The 18122-nt window shown below is 43.4% G+C and overlaps 1 protein-coding gene across 4 annotated transcripts; it reads left to right on the plus strand.

Annotated features, from left to right (window-relative positions):
* Window positions 1-203: 203 nt before the first annotated feature.
* Window positions 204-16743, plus strand: JHY (junctional cadherin complex regulator). 4 transcript variants are annotated; one of them, XM_053997158.1, is made up of 10 exons: window positions 210-252; window positions 1008-1480; window positions 1893-2301; window positions 4417-4900; window positions 8907-9017; window positions 10996-11555; window positions 12292-12547; window positions 14689-14769; window positions 15366-15491; window positions 16205-16743. In XM_053997158.1, the coding sequence occupies exons 3-10, from the start codon at window positions 1925-1927 to the stop codon at window positions 16400-16402; spliced, it is 2193 nt and encodes a 730-aa protein (XP_053853133.1). In that variant the 5' UTR covers window positions 210-252; window positions 1008-1480; window positions 1893-1924; the 3' UTR covers window positions 16403-16743. The 4 variants fall into 4 exon arrangements, with proteins under 4 accessions (XP_053853137.1, XP_053853133.1, XP_053853136.1 ...); XM_053997161.1 differs by having other exon boundaries at window positions 231-302; XM_053997162.1 differs by lacking the exon at window positions 1008-1480 and having other exon boundaries at window positions 204-252.
* The last annotated feature ends 1379 nt before the right edge of the window (window positions 16744-18122 follow it).

Genomic DNA, 18122 nt, shown 5'->3' on the forward strand with positions numbered 1-18122 from the left:
GGGACACGGGACAGGGACACGGGACAGGGACACGGGAACGGCGGTGAGAGGGACAGGGACACGGGACAGGGACAGGGACACGGGACAGGGACACGGGACAGGGACATAGACACGGGACACGGGAACGGCGGTGAGAGGCACAGGGACACGGGACCGGGACAGGGACACGGGACAGGGACACGGGAACGGCGGTGAGAGGCACAGGGACACGGGACCGGGACAGGGACACGGGACAGGGACACGGGAACGGCGGTGTGAGGCACAGGGACACGGGAACAGGGACACGGGACACGGGAACGGCGGTGAGAGGCACAGGGACACGGGACAGGGCACCAGGGCTGGGATGGGGCAGGGACAGGGAGCTGGGGACAGGGGAGCCCTTGGGGACACAGTGGCTTTCCTCTGGGACTGAGGTCCTGCTCCAGGCCAGGGGATTCCCCCTTCCCTGCCCATGCCAGGCCCTGCTCCCAGGGCTGCCGTGGTCACTGACGGGAGCAGGGGACACAGGGGACACACAGGGGACATAGGGGACACACAGGGGACACAGGGGGCACAGGGGACACAGGGCACACAGGGCACACAGGGCACACAGGGGACACAGGGGACACAGGGGACACAGAGGGGGCACAGAGGGGGCACAGAGGGGGCACAGGGGACACAGGGCACACAGGGGGCACAGGGAGCACAGGGGACACACAGGGCGCACAGGGGGCACACAGGGCGCACAGGGGGCACAGGGCACACAGGGGGCACAGGGGACACACAGAGGGCACAGGGGGCACACAGGGGGCACAGGGGGCACACAGGGGACACACAGGGGACACAGAGAGGGCACAGGGCACACAGGGGGCACACAGGGCACACAGGGGACACAGGGCACACAGGGCACACAGGGGGCACACAGGGGGCACAGGACACACAGGGCACTGTCCAGGTGTCAGGGCTGCCTGCAGGGTGAACTCGGCTGTGAGCAGCAGAGTAAAATATCCAAAATTCTTTATCCCCAGGTACTGAAGTGACTCTGCCTGTGCAGCTCTGACCGTGCTGGTGCCAGGGTGTGCTGGCACTGATGCACATCTCAGCACAGAGCATCTCAGCACAGAACATCTCAGCTCAGAACATCTCAGCACAGAACATCTGAGCACAGAGCATCTGAGCACAGAGCATCTGAGCACAGAACATCTCAGCTCAGAACATCTCAGCACAGAGCATCTGAGCACAGAACATCTCAGCACAGAACAGCTCAGCACAGAACATCTCAGCACAGAGCATCTGAGCACAGAACATCTCAGCACAGAACAGCTCAGCACAGAACATCTCAGCACAGAGCATCTCAGCACAGAGCATCTCAGCACAGAACATCCCAGCTCAGAACATCTGAGCACAGAACATCTCAGCACAGAGCACTCCTTTTCCTCCCTCCCACTTCAACTCGGGAATATCTGGCAGTGCAAACGGCTTCTGAACACTTCAGCCGAGTGTAAAGAAACTCTCATGCTAATTTAGACAGAGCTCCAGTTCTCCCTGTGCTCCCTGTCACACCTTCTTGCTGATTTTACATGGCCAGGGGGTATAAAGTTGCATGAAGAGAACAAACAAAATTCATTTTAACTCTCAAAGTTAACAGATGCTTTGCCTCAGCTTAGTTTTCTTTGTCACAAGCTGGTTTTGCATCATTTATTACCACCAATAGCTGAGATTTCATAGCAGTAAATCCTGTGTTTGATATGTAGAGAACTTGACATTATTGCTTAAAGGCAAATCAGTGGGACAGATGAGAATAGAGAATTGTTTGAACAATAGAAGGTCAAATTCTGAGCCTAAGCCAATGGTAGCAGCCAAATGCAGCTTTTAAAAATTATTAAAATGTTCTTTGTGTTCTCCAAATGCAGGGCTGGTGTGAGCCATCGGTGCAAAACAGGGGATGAATCCTTCAAGCATGAAATACATTTCAGTCTCTTCCCCACACACTTACACCACCAACAACATCGACGTCCCTCCGAAAATCCTCGTGCCTCCCGTTTTCCAACCTGCGAGCTGGGAAAGGGAAAGGAGCTCTGCCTCCAGTCTGGAGGATTCCCAGGATTCTGACTCTGAGAGCCTGGAAAAAGAGAGGCAGAACCAGCTGGCACTCCAGCAGAGGATCCTGGAAAATCAGGAGCTGGAAAGGCAGGAGGCTGGTGACATCCTGGAGGATGACATCGTGGAACAGGACAGCTTGGAGGAGATGAGTTCTGAGGAGACAGGAGCTGAGTATGACACAAAAAAGAAAGGAAAACCAAAGATTTATGGCAGTGGAAGGTAAGGCAAAAACTTTAGTGGAGTAGAATAATTCTGACACTTTTAACCTGATGTTCCTCAAGGCCACATTTAAACATCCTTCAGAAAGCATTAACTCGGTACATAAAATAAAATTGAATATCTTGTCATATGCATGGGAGGTTTAACCCTGGATAAATTGGGAATAATTCTTGAGTTTAAAGGGATTACATTAAACCCAAAGTAATAACAATGTGCAGTTTCAATTTAATAGTCTACTTAAAATAAAATGACAAATAAATGAAGGCTAAATGATTAATAGCATGCTTTTATTCACCTCCTCAACAAGCAAAATGGCCAGTTATTGAATATTTTATTGTGAGTGCAAATGATGTTAATTGTACTAGAAACATGCTCTAATTTTTAGTAATTTTTTTGGACTGAATACTGTGCTGAATGTGAGGCTCTTCATTAAATGGAAATTTGATTTTATTTTGTTTGAACTCAGCCCAGTAAGTACTCCAGTGCAGTCCATTAAGCAGAGCAAATATCACAGCACATACATATGAAACCCCCTCTCTACATCCATTACCAACCTCGGAATTTGAAGAGGAAATGCTGCAGCTGTTGTCTGCTCACCACACTTTTGTTGAGGAGCACAGAGTCCATCCAAACCTCCCCACGGAGCTGGGGGCAGGAATAAAAGGTGCCCTTTTTGTCTGGGGATGATTAGGGATGAAGGAGCTCTTCACACTCATTTTGTCCCCACGCAGTGACCTGGGCTGAGTCCCACAGTTGGGTTCTGTGCACACATTTCAGCACAAAGGGACTCTTTAGCATTATCCTCTGCCATTTCAATCATTGCAATTAGCTCACATATTTCTGCACTCACTTCAGAACAGCCTCACCTCGTGCTGTTTACCTGCAGCCTCTGCCAGCTGGGAGTAATGATGTTTTCCCTGGTGGAAATCAGCTCCAGGAGACCGTGGCAGCCATGCTCACCTGGAAAGCAAAGACAAACTTACTTTGTTATTATTATTGTTATTTGTGTTATGATTGTTTTGTCATTTGGAGCCACTTGAAATATAGGCAGAGGCATGTAACTCCTTGAGAAAGGATGTATAAATGATTTCTTTATTTTAATATCATTAACAAGGCCACAGGTTGGGGAACCCAGCAGATATCTTTAACAGGAGCTGAAGAATCAACCAGGTTTCAGTGCCTGTAAATGTCCTCTGGCAGAGTCACCAAGAAACCAGGGCTATCCTGCAGGTCCAGGGAAGAAAAAATGGTGTTAAAAGTGTTTTTCTCTCCCCCATTCCTTCCTCCTGCCACTGCCTGCACATCTCCTGGAAGCCTCTTCAGATGGATTTGACTCCTGCAGTTGGTTTTCCTCCCATTGGATCATGTCTTAAATCAGAAATTGGATCAACTGAGGATTTTTTAAGGCAGAGCATCTGGCTTTGCTTTATGACAAATGTAACTCAGAACAGTAATTTGGCCACTTGTTAAAAAAATCTGTCAAACACACAGACTTTTCATTTATGTTTTTCTACTCTTATCTAATCACCGCCTGTTTTTTAATAAAAAGTGATTTTACATCTTTTCTAGAAAGAGTTTTTTAATCAAAGCATCATGATGTTTCACAGGAATGAGGAGAGAAAATAAGAACACAGAGCTGGAGGCTGTTCTTGCTTGGACAGTCTCAAAAGGACACTTGAAAAAACTGATTTTACCAGGGATTTCACTTTTATTTCACTCAGCAGAGCCTTTGAAGAAGGAACAACACAAACTGGCTTTTGTAGACTATAAAATTTTTAAAGAGACAACAGAACAATGCAATTTATCATTTCACCTTTTAGCTGATTCTACTAGGAATTAAAAATTTCTATGCCAAATTTATGATAATGATTGTATTCCACTGTGATCTGTTAGACCAGTTTATCATTCACTGATGATGGAAATTAAAAAGGAAGAGGAAGTCCTGCCTAAATTTTCTACCAAAAAATCTTTGCTAAAACTGTTCTGATCCCGGTCCCATACTGAATGCACTGAAATAATTCATTTGGCCACGGCAGGACATCTGTTTGCACACTGAAATAATACAGAATTTGTACAATTTATGCAGAAATAATTTGGTGTTTGTTTTTTAATTAGGAAAAAACTGCCTGTGGACAAATATTCCAGCCTGAGGTACAATCCTCATTGGAAGAGTGCAAAAAAGGGAGTGGATTTTTTTGAGGCAGAGAAAGCATCCCAAATTGTTGGAGGAAGCAGTGGGGACTTTTCACTGGATTCATTTTATCTCCATTCTGATGGCTCCTCAGAAAATAATCAGCAGGAGGCAAAGACCCAGGATTCACTCCCAGGGTTTGGTCCAGAATTATTCAGCTTTTATGGAGCAAATGTGGCCAGCAACAACCCTGTTGGGCCACAAGCCAAAAGGAAGGAACCTGCAGATGGATTTCATTCCAAAGATAATCCTGGCCATGCCTTTCCTCCCCAGCATCAACAGGATCCACCCCAAAGAGCAAAAAAAAACTTTGTGAAAAAAAATAAACGGACTTTGGGGTTACAGTCAGAGAAGATTAATTCCTATCTTGAACTGCACAATAAAAAGCAGCAAGTTCTTCAAGGGCAGGTGGGTAAATTTATAAATTCCCTCATTTCTGTAGATTAGGTCTGTCCGGTGTTGAACTCTCAGCTTTGCAGAGGGGAGCAGCAGATTTGAAATCCATCATGCAAGTAAGTGACAGCTTTGGAATTCCAGGGAAATCTTGTTCACCCTTTATGGAATAACTGACAAATCTCCAACTGCTCCCAAGCCCAGTGGTGGCCACGTTCCAGCTGCCTGTTCCTGGCCAGGGAAGTGTCACAGATGTCACACTACTTTTTAATCTTGATGCTAAGGAAATTCTGTCTTCTTTCTTGGCATCTGCACTGCCCCTTATCAGTGGCTCTTTTTATGCTGCCTCTCATTTTTTCTGCTTGGCCAACATGAGTTTGACAATTATTCTCTCTGCTATGCCTTATTCCAGATTTTTCTCCATGGAGCAAACGCAAAGTTGGTTAGAAGGAATCTTGAAGCCCATCCATGAGCATTTCCCATGTCCCAGGTGCTCCCAGCCCTGTCCAGCCTGGCCTTGGGCACTGCCAGGGATCCAGGGGCAGCCACAGCTGCTCTGGGCACCCTGTGCCAGGGCTGCCCACCCTCAGGGCACAATTCCTAATTCCCAATCTCCCATCCATCCCTGCCCTCTGGCAGTGGGAGCCATTCCCTGTGTCCTGTCCCTCCAGGCCGTGTCCCCAGTCCCTCTCCAGCTCTCCTGGAGCCCCTTTAGGGACTGGAAGCCTCCCTGGATCCTTCTCCTCTCCAGGGGAGCACCCCCAGCTCTCCCTGGATCCTTCTCCTCTCCAGGGGAGCACCCCCAGCTCTCCCTGGATCCTTCTCCTCTCCAGGGGAGCACCCCCAGCTCTCCCTGGATCCTTCTCCTCTCCAGGGGAGCACCCCCAGCTCTCCCAGCCCAGCTCCAGAGGGGCTCCAGCCCTGCAGCAGCTCCGTGGTTTCCTCTGGCCTCGAGCTCCATGAGGTTTCCATGGGCTGATGTCCCAAACCTGTCAGGATTCCAAACCAAATTTGATGCTGGACATCAGCACTTGGGTCTGGAAGTTCTGACTATGCACAGCCTCAGCCAACTTGTGGCAAGATTCAAGAGGAAATGTAATTACAGTTCCTAATGAACCATTAGAAACGAGTTCATTGCTTTTCCTTGCTACTTATTATGCATAATGAGAAAGGGGGAGTCAATAAATCACTCCACACAGAAAATTCTTACCTTGGAAAACTCCAGGGATGTCGTCCTTCAAGTGACACCTCTGCCAAGGCTAATGAAGAGTTGACACAACATTAGAGGGAATTTTCTGACTTCGTTCCAGTGGCAGGAATGATGGACAGGATTTTTTTCTAGTAGAGCTATTAAGAGCACTTGTTTTTTTCAGTTCTAATTTGGATGATGGTAAAAATAATGAGTGTGGATGGATGCTAATTAGAGCTATGTTGATATGATTATGTTTGCTATTCAGGGAATTCTGGAAATCGCTCCTGTCTAAGTGTTGGAGCCAGGGATCAGGACTTCATTGTGCAGACACAGTTCAAAAATATGGAATGGGCAAAGGAATCAGTTGAAGTCAGGGTTATGAGCTAAGATTATCATGCTGAAGTGGCCGTGGGGACAGCAGAGAGGTGACACAGCAGGCAGAGGGGCTGAAGGAAAGTGTATTCCTGACCTAGACAAGTTACAGGGAGGTTGTGGACTTGCCATCCCTGGAAGTGTTCCAGGACAGGGCTTGGAGCGACCTGGGATGGTGGAAGGTGTCCCTGCCCATGGCAGAGGGTGGGACAAGATGGGCTTTAAGGTCCCTTCCCAGCCAAGCATTCCACAATTCTGTGATTCCATGAGTGGCATCAGCACCTGCTGTCAGCCACCCCTGGATCTGCTGCAGGACAGGCAGGAGTTACTGATTAATTTACTGTTAATTGACAGTTCATTTACTGATTTCTAACCAAGATATCCATGGCTCAGTCTCATTGGAAGGGGTGAAAAAAGTCCTGAGGGGAGGATCGTGGTGGTCCAGGAGCCAGCTTTGGTCACCCCACCTGGAAAACTCTATCCAAAAGTGCAAAACCACCAAGTACGTGAAGAAACAAATGAGCCACATGTCACCAATCAAACTCTGCTTCCCTAAAATGATTTTTCTGAGCTTTGCAGGGGGTTGAAGCTGAATTGATTGATCTGCTCACTGCTGGCTGCCAGGGGTTGTGGTAATGAAATAGTGTTTGCTTTGAGGGCAGGACTTTGTGCACAACTGAGTTAAAATACTTCCAGCCTGGTTCTGCAAGATTTAAATTTACAGATTACAGATTTTCTCTGTGCTGGAGGTACCAAAACACACCACAAACCGTGCTGATCTGTATATTTACTAATTCATATAGCATTTTATACAGCATCAAGTCCTTTGCAGTGTTGCCTGATTCCTAAAGAACCCCATGACGAGTTTCTTTGAGAGAGAGAGAGAGAGGCAGAAGGAGAAGCAGTGCCCAATCTAGCTCAGCTGTGCTCAATCCGAGTTGCTTTCCTACCTCCAAGCCCCTTACTTCAAAGCCAGGAACATAATGTACAATTTTTTAATGGCTCTAGAGCAAGGCACTCAGACTCTCTGTGCACTGAGCCTTCCCTCGGTGTAAACACCTAATCAAGATTGCCTGTGCTTCAACAATAGCAGCCAAATGCAATTCGAGAACCACAAAGCTTTGAAGTCCTCCCTGCAAAGGCTGGTTTGCCAGTCTGGGATAATGACATGCCATGATTGCTGCCTTTGTTGTATCTTTTCAGTGGAGAAGCAATTATGGGCCTCAATTTAACAGAATAGGCATTACACAGCTTATGATTCTCAAAATGCAATTTCATTTGATCATTTTCTCAATTTGATTGGTATTAATAGAATGGTTCACAAAAAAAAAAAAAAAAAAATGCTGGCAGAGGTTGTGTCCTGTTCCTCTTTCAAAGAGATAATGTAGAAGTATGTTTTACCTGCCCAGCACTCCATCAATGCACTCAGTCAGTTGCTTCCACCAAAAACATCTTATCCACTGCAAATCTGTGGCTGTCCACAGCTCAGGAAAACCTAGCTCTGTGGTATTTTTTAATTTTCTTGGGAATTTTTCCAGGGATTTACGTTGAATGTGGAGCCATGAGATCACTCATAAATTCAGCAATAAACCCTGCCCACCTTTTCTTAGCTGCCCTAATCTCTTACCCCCAGAGTGAGAGGCTCAGCTTCCCACATTTTCTTCCCACTGATGATTTTCAGTTGATAATTCTCTTGGTCATAAAAATCTTCCCACTGCCAGTTCTCCTGTGGGACCACTCTGGGGTGGAGCAGAGATTCCTGTCACAGAGACCCTGCCCAACACACTTCCACTAAAATACTCAGCAGGATAGTTTGGGACAAAAAATAGAAACTAAAAAAAATGTTAAAAATCGGATTTCCTGCAATTTTATAGATTAGGAAAAAAGTTTATTTCAAGAAAAAAAAAATACATTGTTATATTTACAAGAATCTCACTTGGCTTTGTGCAGTGATAACTGCACAAACTCAAAAAAAAACTTGCTCCAAAGAAATTTGCAGCCGTGGTTATGTGGAGCTATCCTTGTTTTGCCAGGCTCTGTGTATTCCAGACTTCATTTCTGCAGCTCCTCCTGTGCTTTTCACCCCCATTATTGTGTTTTGCCAGCTTTTCCTGCCAGCCTCTCTCGCTGAGGCTGGGATGTGTGTGATTGCTGGCCAGGGATGGTTTCTGGCTGTTTTTCTGTTATTAGGTGCATCCAGAGGCTCTCATGGAAATGGAGGAGCCCAGACATTTGAGAGTTTCTGTGCTGCACAATTTTCCTTTCTTTTATTCCTCTTTAAAGTAGAAGGAATCCTCCCTCCCATTCATTGGCTTTTGCTTCTTTTTCTCCTTTAACCATTTCTCTCCTTGTCATCCATTCCATACTGCCAAATTTTAATTTTCATAGGCCACAAATGATTTCTCTTTATTTCCCCATCCCCTGATTGCTGTGACCATGAACATTCCTGGTTTTTAGGTCACGGATCCTACACCAGTTGATGAAGAACCACTCCAGAATGTCCCAGCATTCCAGACTGGGAAAATGAAGCCTGAAGACAAATGGTACCCAAAAGGACAGCAGCTCAAGGTTCCTTTCTGAGAGAATTTAATAATGGAAATTCAGTAGCATTTATAATTTTAGAATTTTATATTTTAAAAATTTAGACTTTTCAGTTGAAATATGTCTATAAAAGCACTGAATTTGGATGTTTAAAGCTGTCATCATGTGGCTTTTAAAGTAATTATTACTGACAATAAATCCTTAAATACTTGTCAATAGATAAGCACTGTAATTTAATGTATGTGTGCTTTATGTACTAGATAAATTTAAAGCAAAATGCCAAGAAATTCTGAGCTCACAGAATCTATTATTGTCTATTTAGGAGATTGTTTGGTTGATAATCTAAAATTACAAACTGGTACATGGTCATGTTTGATGGTTTGGGAGAATTCTGAGCCAGAACTTCACCATTTCTGCCTTTGTCCCCTAAAATTAAGGAGGAGTGAATTAATTGCCATAAACCAGAAAATACAACTGAATAATCTCCTGAATAAATTCTCAAAATCCTTCCTCCCAAACCATCACACACAGCCATGTACTAATTTATAATTTTAGATTATCAACCAAATCATCTCCTAAACAAATTCTGTCTCACAATCCTTCCAAACCATCAAACACAGCCATGTATTAATTTATAATTTTAGATTATCAACCAAATCATCTCCTAAATAAATTCTCACAATCCTCCCAAACCATCACACACAGCCATGTACTAATTTATAATTTTAGATTATCAACCAAATCATCTCCTGAATAAATTCTCAGAATCCTTCCAAACCATCAAACACAGCCATGTACTAATTTGTAATTTTAAGTTATCAATCAAATCATGTCCTAAGCAGATCACAATTCTGGCAGCAGCCAAAGTGGGAGCAGTCCCAGATAAACAATTCCACCTTGTGCCAGGCCATGGAACTCCAGGAGTCAGGATTCCCAGGGCTGAAGCTTTTCCCAAACCCTGGAGCTGGGTGGGTTTCACACCTGCTTTAATTCAGTTTTTGAGCGTTTTTCCTGCTCACAAAAGAACCCCGGAGACCCGGGAGGGTGGCGTGGAGGATTTCAGCCCTTACAGGGATTTAATGGGTTGAGAATGGATTTGTGGATTCCCTGGAAGGAAATCCAAGTCTTTCCTCCAAGTGGGCAACACCTGATGCTGTAATTGGGAAGTGATAGATTTAAATGAGTTTCAGATTTAGAGTGTGGCAGTTTGGCTCTAAATAGCAGTCCTGGTGTGCTTCAATTCTTGAATTCTGGATTATGTTTTGCAGGGAGGAGTGCTTGGTTTAGAATAAGATTATTTGTATAATTTATAGTTTATAATTTTTTATTATTTATATAATATAAGATTATTTCTATGATTTATAATTTATAGTTGTTTTATCATACAGTATATACATTTATATACTGTAATGTTATTTATATAATTTATACTTATTTATTTATATAATCTCTAATTTTTTTATAATTTATATAATATTATTTATATAATTGGCATCAGGCTGTTCTACCACGGGCCAGTCTAACAGTGTATGCAAAGCCATTTTCCCCTGACATTTGGCACATAAAAAGCAAGAACTGATTTGATTTTTGGAGCATTTTTTCCAGGTGGTTGGCAGAGAGGTATCACTTATCCACAGGGTTAGATCTGTGCACTTTAGGGCACCATTTTTGTACCTCATGCAGATAAAACTGCATTTACCACATTTACCACACCTGGTTTGCATCTGCAAGGGCCTGAATTTATAGCCCAAAGCTGCAGAATTTGTCTGAGGCCATCAAGCAAAGTTTTGATGCAGAATTATCCGTTGAGCAGCACCTAAATAACATCCCTGCTCCTGTTCTGCACTGAGGGTTCCTTCACATTTGAATTTTGGGTTAAATCCAGCCGTGAGCAGGGTTAGATCCAAGCAGCTCAGAGGGATTTTGATGTGAGTGCTGAAGCTTCTGCGTGAATATCTCAAATATCCTCTGTGAAATTCACCCAGCTGTTGGTAACTCGTTTCAGGAGCGGCACCAGTTCCTGCAGAGAAATCAAACAGAATCCAAGCAGCCTCTCAGTGGAAGAGCTTTCCCAAAGAGTGATGGCCAGGAAGCCCCAGGAGGAGCAGCAGAAGCAAAGCCTTGGATGCAGCAAATCCCAGGATTTCAGGCTGCTCCCCCCGCAGTGGGGCAGGAGCACAGCTCTGCGCCAAATCCAAATTCTTCTCTTGGCCCAGCAGAAAAATCCCAAAGTGGCTTTAATAATTTCCCAAATTCAATCCTTACCACACCTGCCCATCATTTTCTCCCAGTATTCCAGAATTTTTACCCAGCAGAGGTTTTAAATCCTGAGTATGTCAGTAAGGAGGACAAGAAATACCAGCGTGACTCTCCAGCTGGAATTCCACATCAATTCCCAGCCAATGCCATCCCTGGGCAGCATTTTTCCAGGAATAACAGCAGCAGTGGCCAGGCACATCCAGAACTGGGGAATATTTCATCTGATTTTAATGCAATTTTTCAAGAAAAGGTGAAGGATCAAGCACCGCTTCCAGATTTCAAAAATCATATTCATGAGGATAACAGGTATTAGAATAGTTTGTGATAAGGATTTAAGTGATAAAATAATATTATCATAACCCTGTGATGCCCAGAAAAGAAACAAATGGACAAGAAAATGCTTTAAAGTCCAAAGTAGAAAGTTATTTTGGTACAAACCTGCCATTGTAATTTACCACTAATTGAAGATTCATTATAGCTATTGATTTTTAAATGTGGCAGTGGAAAAGGACAGTTCTGTCCTCCAGGTATGGAAATTTCCACAATTTAAAGTTTCCTTTTAGGAGGCTGGGTGGGAAAATTTAAAATATAGCTAGGAAAGGGCATTGTGCATAACTTAAGAGTTTGTAGCAAAACTGGCTTTGCAGGGTGGATATCCAGGGTCAGGTCTGTCCCTAAAGGGGAGAGCAGGAAAATCCTCAATTATGTAGAATTTCACCTGTCTTGATTTTAAAAAATGAAGGTTTTATTTCACATAAACAAATAATTCTATCAGTACTCAGCAGGCCTGATCCAAAACCTTTCAGTGGCTTCAGCTACTTTTGCTTGAGGCTGAAATTTCCCCATTTGTGGGTTTTTTTTCCATTTATTTTCCATACACTTGGGTGCAAGCAAAGTCATTTATTGTGAATTCCTCATCATCCCATCTCCCTGCTCCCATCTTCATGTTCAGGTTCTTTGCTGAGCTCCCTGCTGTGTGTAAATTCAGATTTTTACTCTTTCCCCCTGACTTTTGAAGGCCTTTTCCATGCTTTGTTCACAGTTCACCGACAGCTGCTTGTAGAATCTCCCATTTTAGAGAAACGAAGAAGCAGCAGCAGCCAAGAATTTCTGATTTTGATGATATTGCTGGCACGTGGCTGTGGGGTTTGTTCCCACCTGCCCTGCCCCAGGGACAGAGGGGCTCCCAGGGAGATTCAGGAAGCTCTGAAGGAAACCCAAGGAAAATGAGACGAAGCAGCTCAGAAGGATCTCTCCTGCAAAGGGAAAAGCAAAACCAGCCCAAAGCCAGCAAGAAGGTGAGAAAATAGATGTGGGTTGGGTGGTTAAACATTTCCATTCCCCCTCTAATGTTTCTTCTTAATAAAGCAAAGGGTTTTTTTTTAAAAAACACCCTATAAAAGGGACTGAGAAATGTTGTAAAAGCTCATGGACACGCAGCAGAGCATTAAAAATCATGGAACAAAGGTAGAAATAGACACTGAAATGATTTTAGAGCAAAGGGATCCACTTGGATCAGTCTGGTTTAGCTCCAGGGACACACAGAGCAGTGTTTGTCCTCTCATTTATCCACAGATGAAATTATTTGGGGTCAGGCTGTTAGTGTGGAGCAGCAGGCAGGCTCAGATCTGAGCCATCCATTATCCTGCTCACACTCCTTTATTGTCCAGCTCAAATCTCCTGCTGTCCAAGGGATTCCAACCCCAAATTTGGAGGATTTGTAAAGCTAACAGCATAAACATCATCCCAAACCTCCTGATGGTCCTTATTAAAACTTGGATTTCTGTCTCCTCTGCATGCCCACTTGACCTGGTGTCACCACTTAGCACAGCAGAAGGCTGCCCGTGACAAATGAAATGTTTGAGAAGTTTGCTCCAGGTCTCAGGGCAGACAAACTAAGCTGGAATAATGATTTCATGCAGTTTGGGTATTGCTGCCTGAGTGCCCCTAAGAAGAATTAGGATTATGATGGTAACTGAAGGGCAGATCTCCTTCCCTTTCTGTTCAAACCATTGTTTCTTGTCCCATGCTTGCAGCAGTTTTCTCACGCTTCACATGTGAGGAATGCACAGCGAATCAGACTGCTTGTGCTCCCAGGAAAATCCAGCTTTTCCTAATAAACAAATGCACTCGTGCTCATTGCAACTTTCTGTTAGTCTTTTCATCCCAACTATTATTTGAAAGTGTTTTATAATACTACAAAGCACAACATCCACCTTTACGTGTGCTGTGCTGATGTAGGATGGTTAGGCAGTCTGACCTCGTGGAGGACAAATTGCACAGTGCCTGTGAATCTTCAGAAAAACCTCCTTGTTCAAGTCATATTTGGGATTTTAAAGGCTGTACGTGGTGGCTCATTTGTTCAGCTTGCTTATTGCTGTGTTTTGTGCAATGCATTGTTTGATGAACAGAATTCTCTCAAAGCCAGCATTCAGAAATTGGGAAAGGTGCAAAAGAAAAAAATCTTCTTGTACGACTCCTACCCGATTTTGGAAAAAATATTTAAAATCATTAGATGAAAAAAAAAAAAAAAAATGATTTTGTGGGACATAGCGAAATTAACTCCTCACTGTACCTCAAATTAAAAATTAGTGAGTTATAGCAAGTAAGAACAGGGATAGCTGACACAAAGAAACCTCAAATAGGAAGTTTAGTGCACAGAATTAATGTAGCTGCAGTTGAGTTTAACTTGAACCTGTGTTTTGAAGAAATGCCCATTTTATTTTATTTTATTTTATTTCATTTTATTTGCACACAGAAATTGGTGTTCTGCATTACTCTGTGGTTGAAATTATCACGGAGATGATCATAATGAGCTTCACTGACAAGTGTTTAAAACATAATTCCCTTCTAAAAATGTGGCCTTGAAAGAAAATAGAAATATTATGGAGGCATTGGAGTCTTTGTGTGATGTCCTGAAATATTGGAATGGCTTCACCCACCACTCCTGCCTTCACTGTGCTCTTGTAAAGCCTTTGCTGTGCAGCAAAACATGGATTTTTCAGCTGTTTGTGGGCAACTTTGAGAACAAGGAAAGGTTATTCTCACTAACATCAATTGCCTGATTTTTGCCACCAAAGTCAGGTAATTTATCTGCTTCTCTTACAAAAAATATCTTTGGAGTCTCATTCTAATCACAGTCAAATGAGTGGCTTCAAGCTGTTTCCAAATAAAGCTCACAAAAGGTCATTTTTGACTGAGAAAATATCACTTTGTGATTGGCATAATTGGCAATTCCCACCTGGATCCAAAGGAAATTCTGTCTCATTTAACTTTCGCCATTAACTCGTTCCTGTTGGTCACTTATTTAAAATGAGACTTGCCTGGGGTGGGACTGAGATTGCAAATGAAATTCTGAGGTTTCCACTACAAGACTTCCTTGAATTATTCTCTCTGTGAAATCATGTCAAGGAAAATCTGTTTGCTGTTTGGTTTTCAGCTGGGTAGCTCCAAATTCTGCTTCAATCTGAGTATGAAGCTTGGAGGCCTTGGACCTGACTATGAAACAATCAAAGAGAAAGTGAGTAAACCAAAAGTGAATTTAGACAGGGGAGAGTGGCAGAGAAATCATAATCTATGATTATCTGGGACTTTATATCCTTGGCTAGCTGGAGATTCTACAGGAAAATTCAAATAAAAGCAAAGGCAGCTCTCCTGGGGATAATTTTAACCCTCTAATTTTTAAAATCCAGAAATAGGAATTAATCAGGGCTGACTGCACATCAGGAAATGACAAACTCAAGTGGCTGAGTTGTTATTCCCAGTGTAAAGATCCACCAAATGTTCAAAGAGGAAGTAAAAGTTGTGTAAACGCGAGAAAATATTTGGCTGCACTCTGGTGAAATGGAGACAGATTGTTCAGGACAGAATAAAGATGGACCTGTCAGATTTCTGCTGAGCTCCATCCTCTATTCAGTCCAGGGAAAAGCTCTTAAAAGGGAAAAGCAACTAAAAAAAGCTGTGCCATTTATCAGGGCTTCCTGTTGTGTGCTGAGGAGGGATCAATGGCAAAGCCAGGTTGAACAGCAGCAGAGGTGGAAATGGAATATTGGTGGGAAAAGGCTTTCATTGATGGATCCCCCATTGAATTCCAGTCCCCTTTTCTGCTTTTCTCAGAAAGAAAAGCTAAAGCTGCAGAAGGAATACTCCAGGCAAATTAAGGAATATAACATGAAGAATATTACTGTGGTTCAGAGGTTTCTGCCTGCAAAACCCCAGGTGTCTTCAGGGTGCAGACAGAAGGTAAGAGCTGAGTCCCTTCCCAGCTGATTCTGAGGGGTGACAGGTGAGGACTGCAGGCTCCAGGACAGGGCTGTGAATTCAATAATATCAGAATTCCTTGCAGTTATTCCCAAACATAAACCACTAAGAGACAAAACTTTATTGCTTGGGTGGCAAAAAGGGGTTTGGATTCTTTTAGGAGGCTTCACCAGCAACATGAGATAATCCCACTGGAGACATGAGGTGTTCCCAAATCCCTGCAACACACAGGCACCAAAACCCATCCCAGGTTAAACCAGGCTCTGCCAGCTCCAGCATTTCTGTAAAACTCTTTCCATTCCCTCTCCAATTCCACGTTCCAGGCATTATTTTGCTTTTCAATTTTGATAGTTAAGTGCATTATGCACTGAGCTTGTCCTGTTAACCTGCAAAACTCCCTGCCTGAGGGCAAGAGCCTAATGAGACTGGGAAAAAATGTTTATAAATGTAATAGATTTGTGTTGCTCTTTCTTTTTTCAAATAAAAACACTTCTTCAGTGTCTAAGGTGGCTTCCAGTGGTGTCAGGAAGCAAATCTTGGGCTGGGTTATGTTGCAGTCACCACTGAAGGATCTGGGATTGAATTCTGTCAGAAACAAGATCAGGAATTTAGACATATCTTAACCCACCTAAATACTTTTGGAAATATTGGCCAGGTTTTCTCTCCCTCAGTTCCCCCAGTTTTCCTGCTTTTAGGCTCTGGAATATGCCAAGAAGATTCCAAGACCAAAGACTTTCATTGCGAGGCAATCAGAGCAAGAGGTGAAGGAGGCTCTGCCCCAGGCTCCAGCTGGAACCAGCTTACCCAAAATCCCATCCCTGGAATCTTTGTGGAGCAGGCACGAGAAGGAGAAGGAAGTTGTGGCTGCTTTCGAAGCCCTTCACATCTTATAGGCATTTGGGAAATCTCAGGGATCCAGGCTAAAGTGCCTGAATTGGTTTGTTTTCAGCTGTGACCATCGCATCTTCATTTCCCAGTCCACTGAAATTTAAACTGGTTTAATTATTTTAAAATATTAGAATTGCATCTCTTTTGTTTAACAAATAGACCATTTGCATTTATAGTGTTTTAAATATAGTCCTCTATTCTTTTTTTTTTTTTTTAAATAAATGATCTGCCAGTTGCATCTTCCAGACCAATCAGCTCTTGGCTTGTCGCAGCTGGATCATTTTTAGACATATAAACAGGCAGACATATCTACAAAACATTAAAAATAAACTTCTGTTTCATCTGATGATCTTACCACCAGCAATATTCTCTTTCTGAAGTGCAGAAGAGACTTTTGGCCAGAAATAAAAGCAAAAATAATCCATTGCTCCTAAAAAAAAAAAACAAAAACAAAAACAAAAATATGCTCCAAACACAGCAGCTGGTAGTGACAAAATGCTAATTATTTAATTGTTACTCTGTTATCTCTTAGTGAAGAGTTTCCACAAAAAGATCAAAATTTTGAAGCTTCATTTGGGACAAGAAAATTCCAAACAAGTCCTGGCTGAGCATGCAGACAATCTGGGATTAGCCAGGAGCAGTTGGAAAATATATTGGGTAACTGAGGATAATTGAGAGCTGCATGTTTGAGAGGAAACAGCTTTTAACAGATTAAGGCTGTAAAAATAACAACAAACAGATGGGTTTCTTAGGGTGCTTCCATTTCTTTAACTTAGCAAATTATGAATTAAGTCACCATATGAAATGTGATTAGAGCACACAGCAAGGGAATTTGGGCTAAAACCTCCTGGAAAACAGGCAGGATAAAGGCAAAAATAAACACAACCAGCTTGTGACGATGTGGGATTGCTTTATCCCATTTATTTGGTCTCTTTTTTATGGGAGGCTCCCAATTTAATTTGGGGAAAAGTGATCCTTCCCCGTGGAGAAGGGACCTGGCCTTGCTTCAAACCCTCCTGAGGGGCAGGAACCTGATCAATCATCCCCTTGGATGAAAGTTCAGGACATTTTTAGGAATATTGAGACAAACCCAACCACTCTGTGATGATGTGGAATTTTTTATCCCATTTATTGGGTGTCTGTTTTATGGGGGGCTCCCAACTTATATGGGAGAAGTGATCCTGATTCTGCCCTTCCTTGTGGAGAAGGGACCTGGCCTTGCTTCAAACCCTCCAGAGGAGCAGGAACCTGTTCAGTCAGCCCATGGACTCACAGCTGGAAGCTCAGGACATTTTTAGGAATATTGAGACAAACCCAACCACCTTGTGATGATGTGGAATTGTTTTATCCCATTTATTGGGTGTCTGTTTTATGGGGAGCTTCCAGTTTAATTTTGGACAAAGCAATCTCAATTCTGCCCTTCCTTGTGGAGAAGGGACCTGGCCTTGCTTCAAACCCTCCTGAGGAGCAGGAACCTGTTCAGTCAGCCCATGGACTCACAGCTGGAAGCTCAGGACATTTTTAGGAATATTGAGACAAACCACCATGTGATGATGTGGAATTGTTTTATCCCATTTATTTGGTCTCTTTTTTATGGGGGGCTCCCAGTTTAATTTTGGACAAAGCAATCCCGATTCTGCCCTTCCTCGTGGAGAAGGGACCTGGCCTTGCTTCAAACCCTCCTGAGGGGCAGGAACCTGATCAATCATCCCCTTGGATTCACAG

This window comes from Vidua macroura, chromosome 22 (genome assembly GCF_024509145.1).
Source record: "Vidua macroura isolate BioBank_ID:100142 chromosome 22, ASM2450914v1, whole genome shotgun sequence".
In the NCBI taxonomy this organism is placed as follows: domain Eukaryota; kingdom Metazoa; phylum Chordata; class Aves; order Passeriformes; family Viduidae; genus Vidua; species Vidua macroura.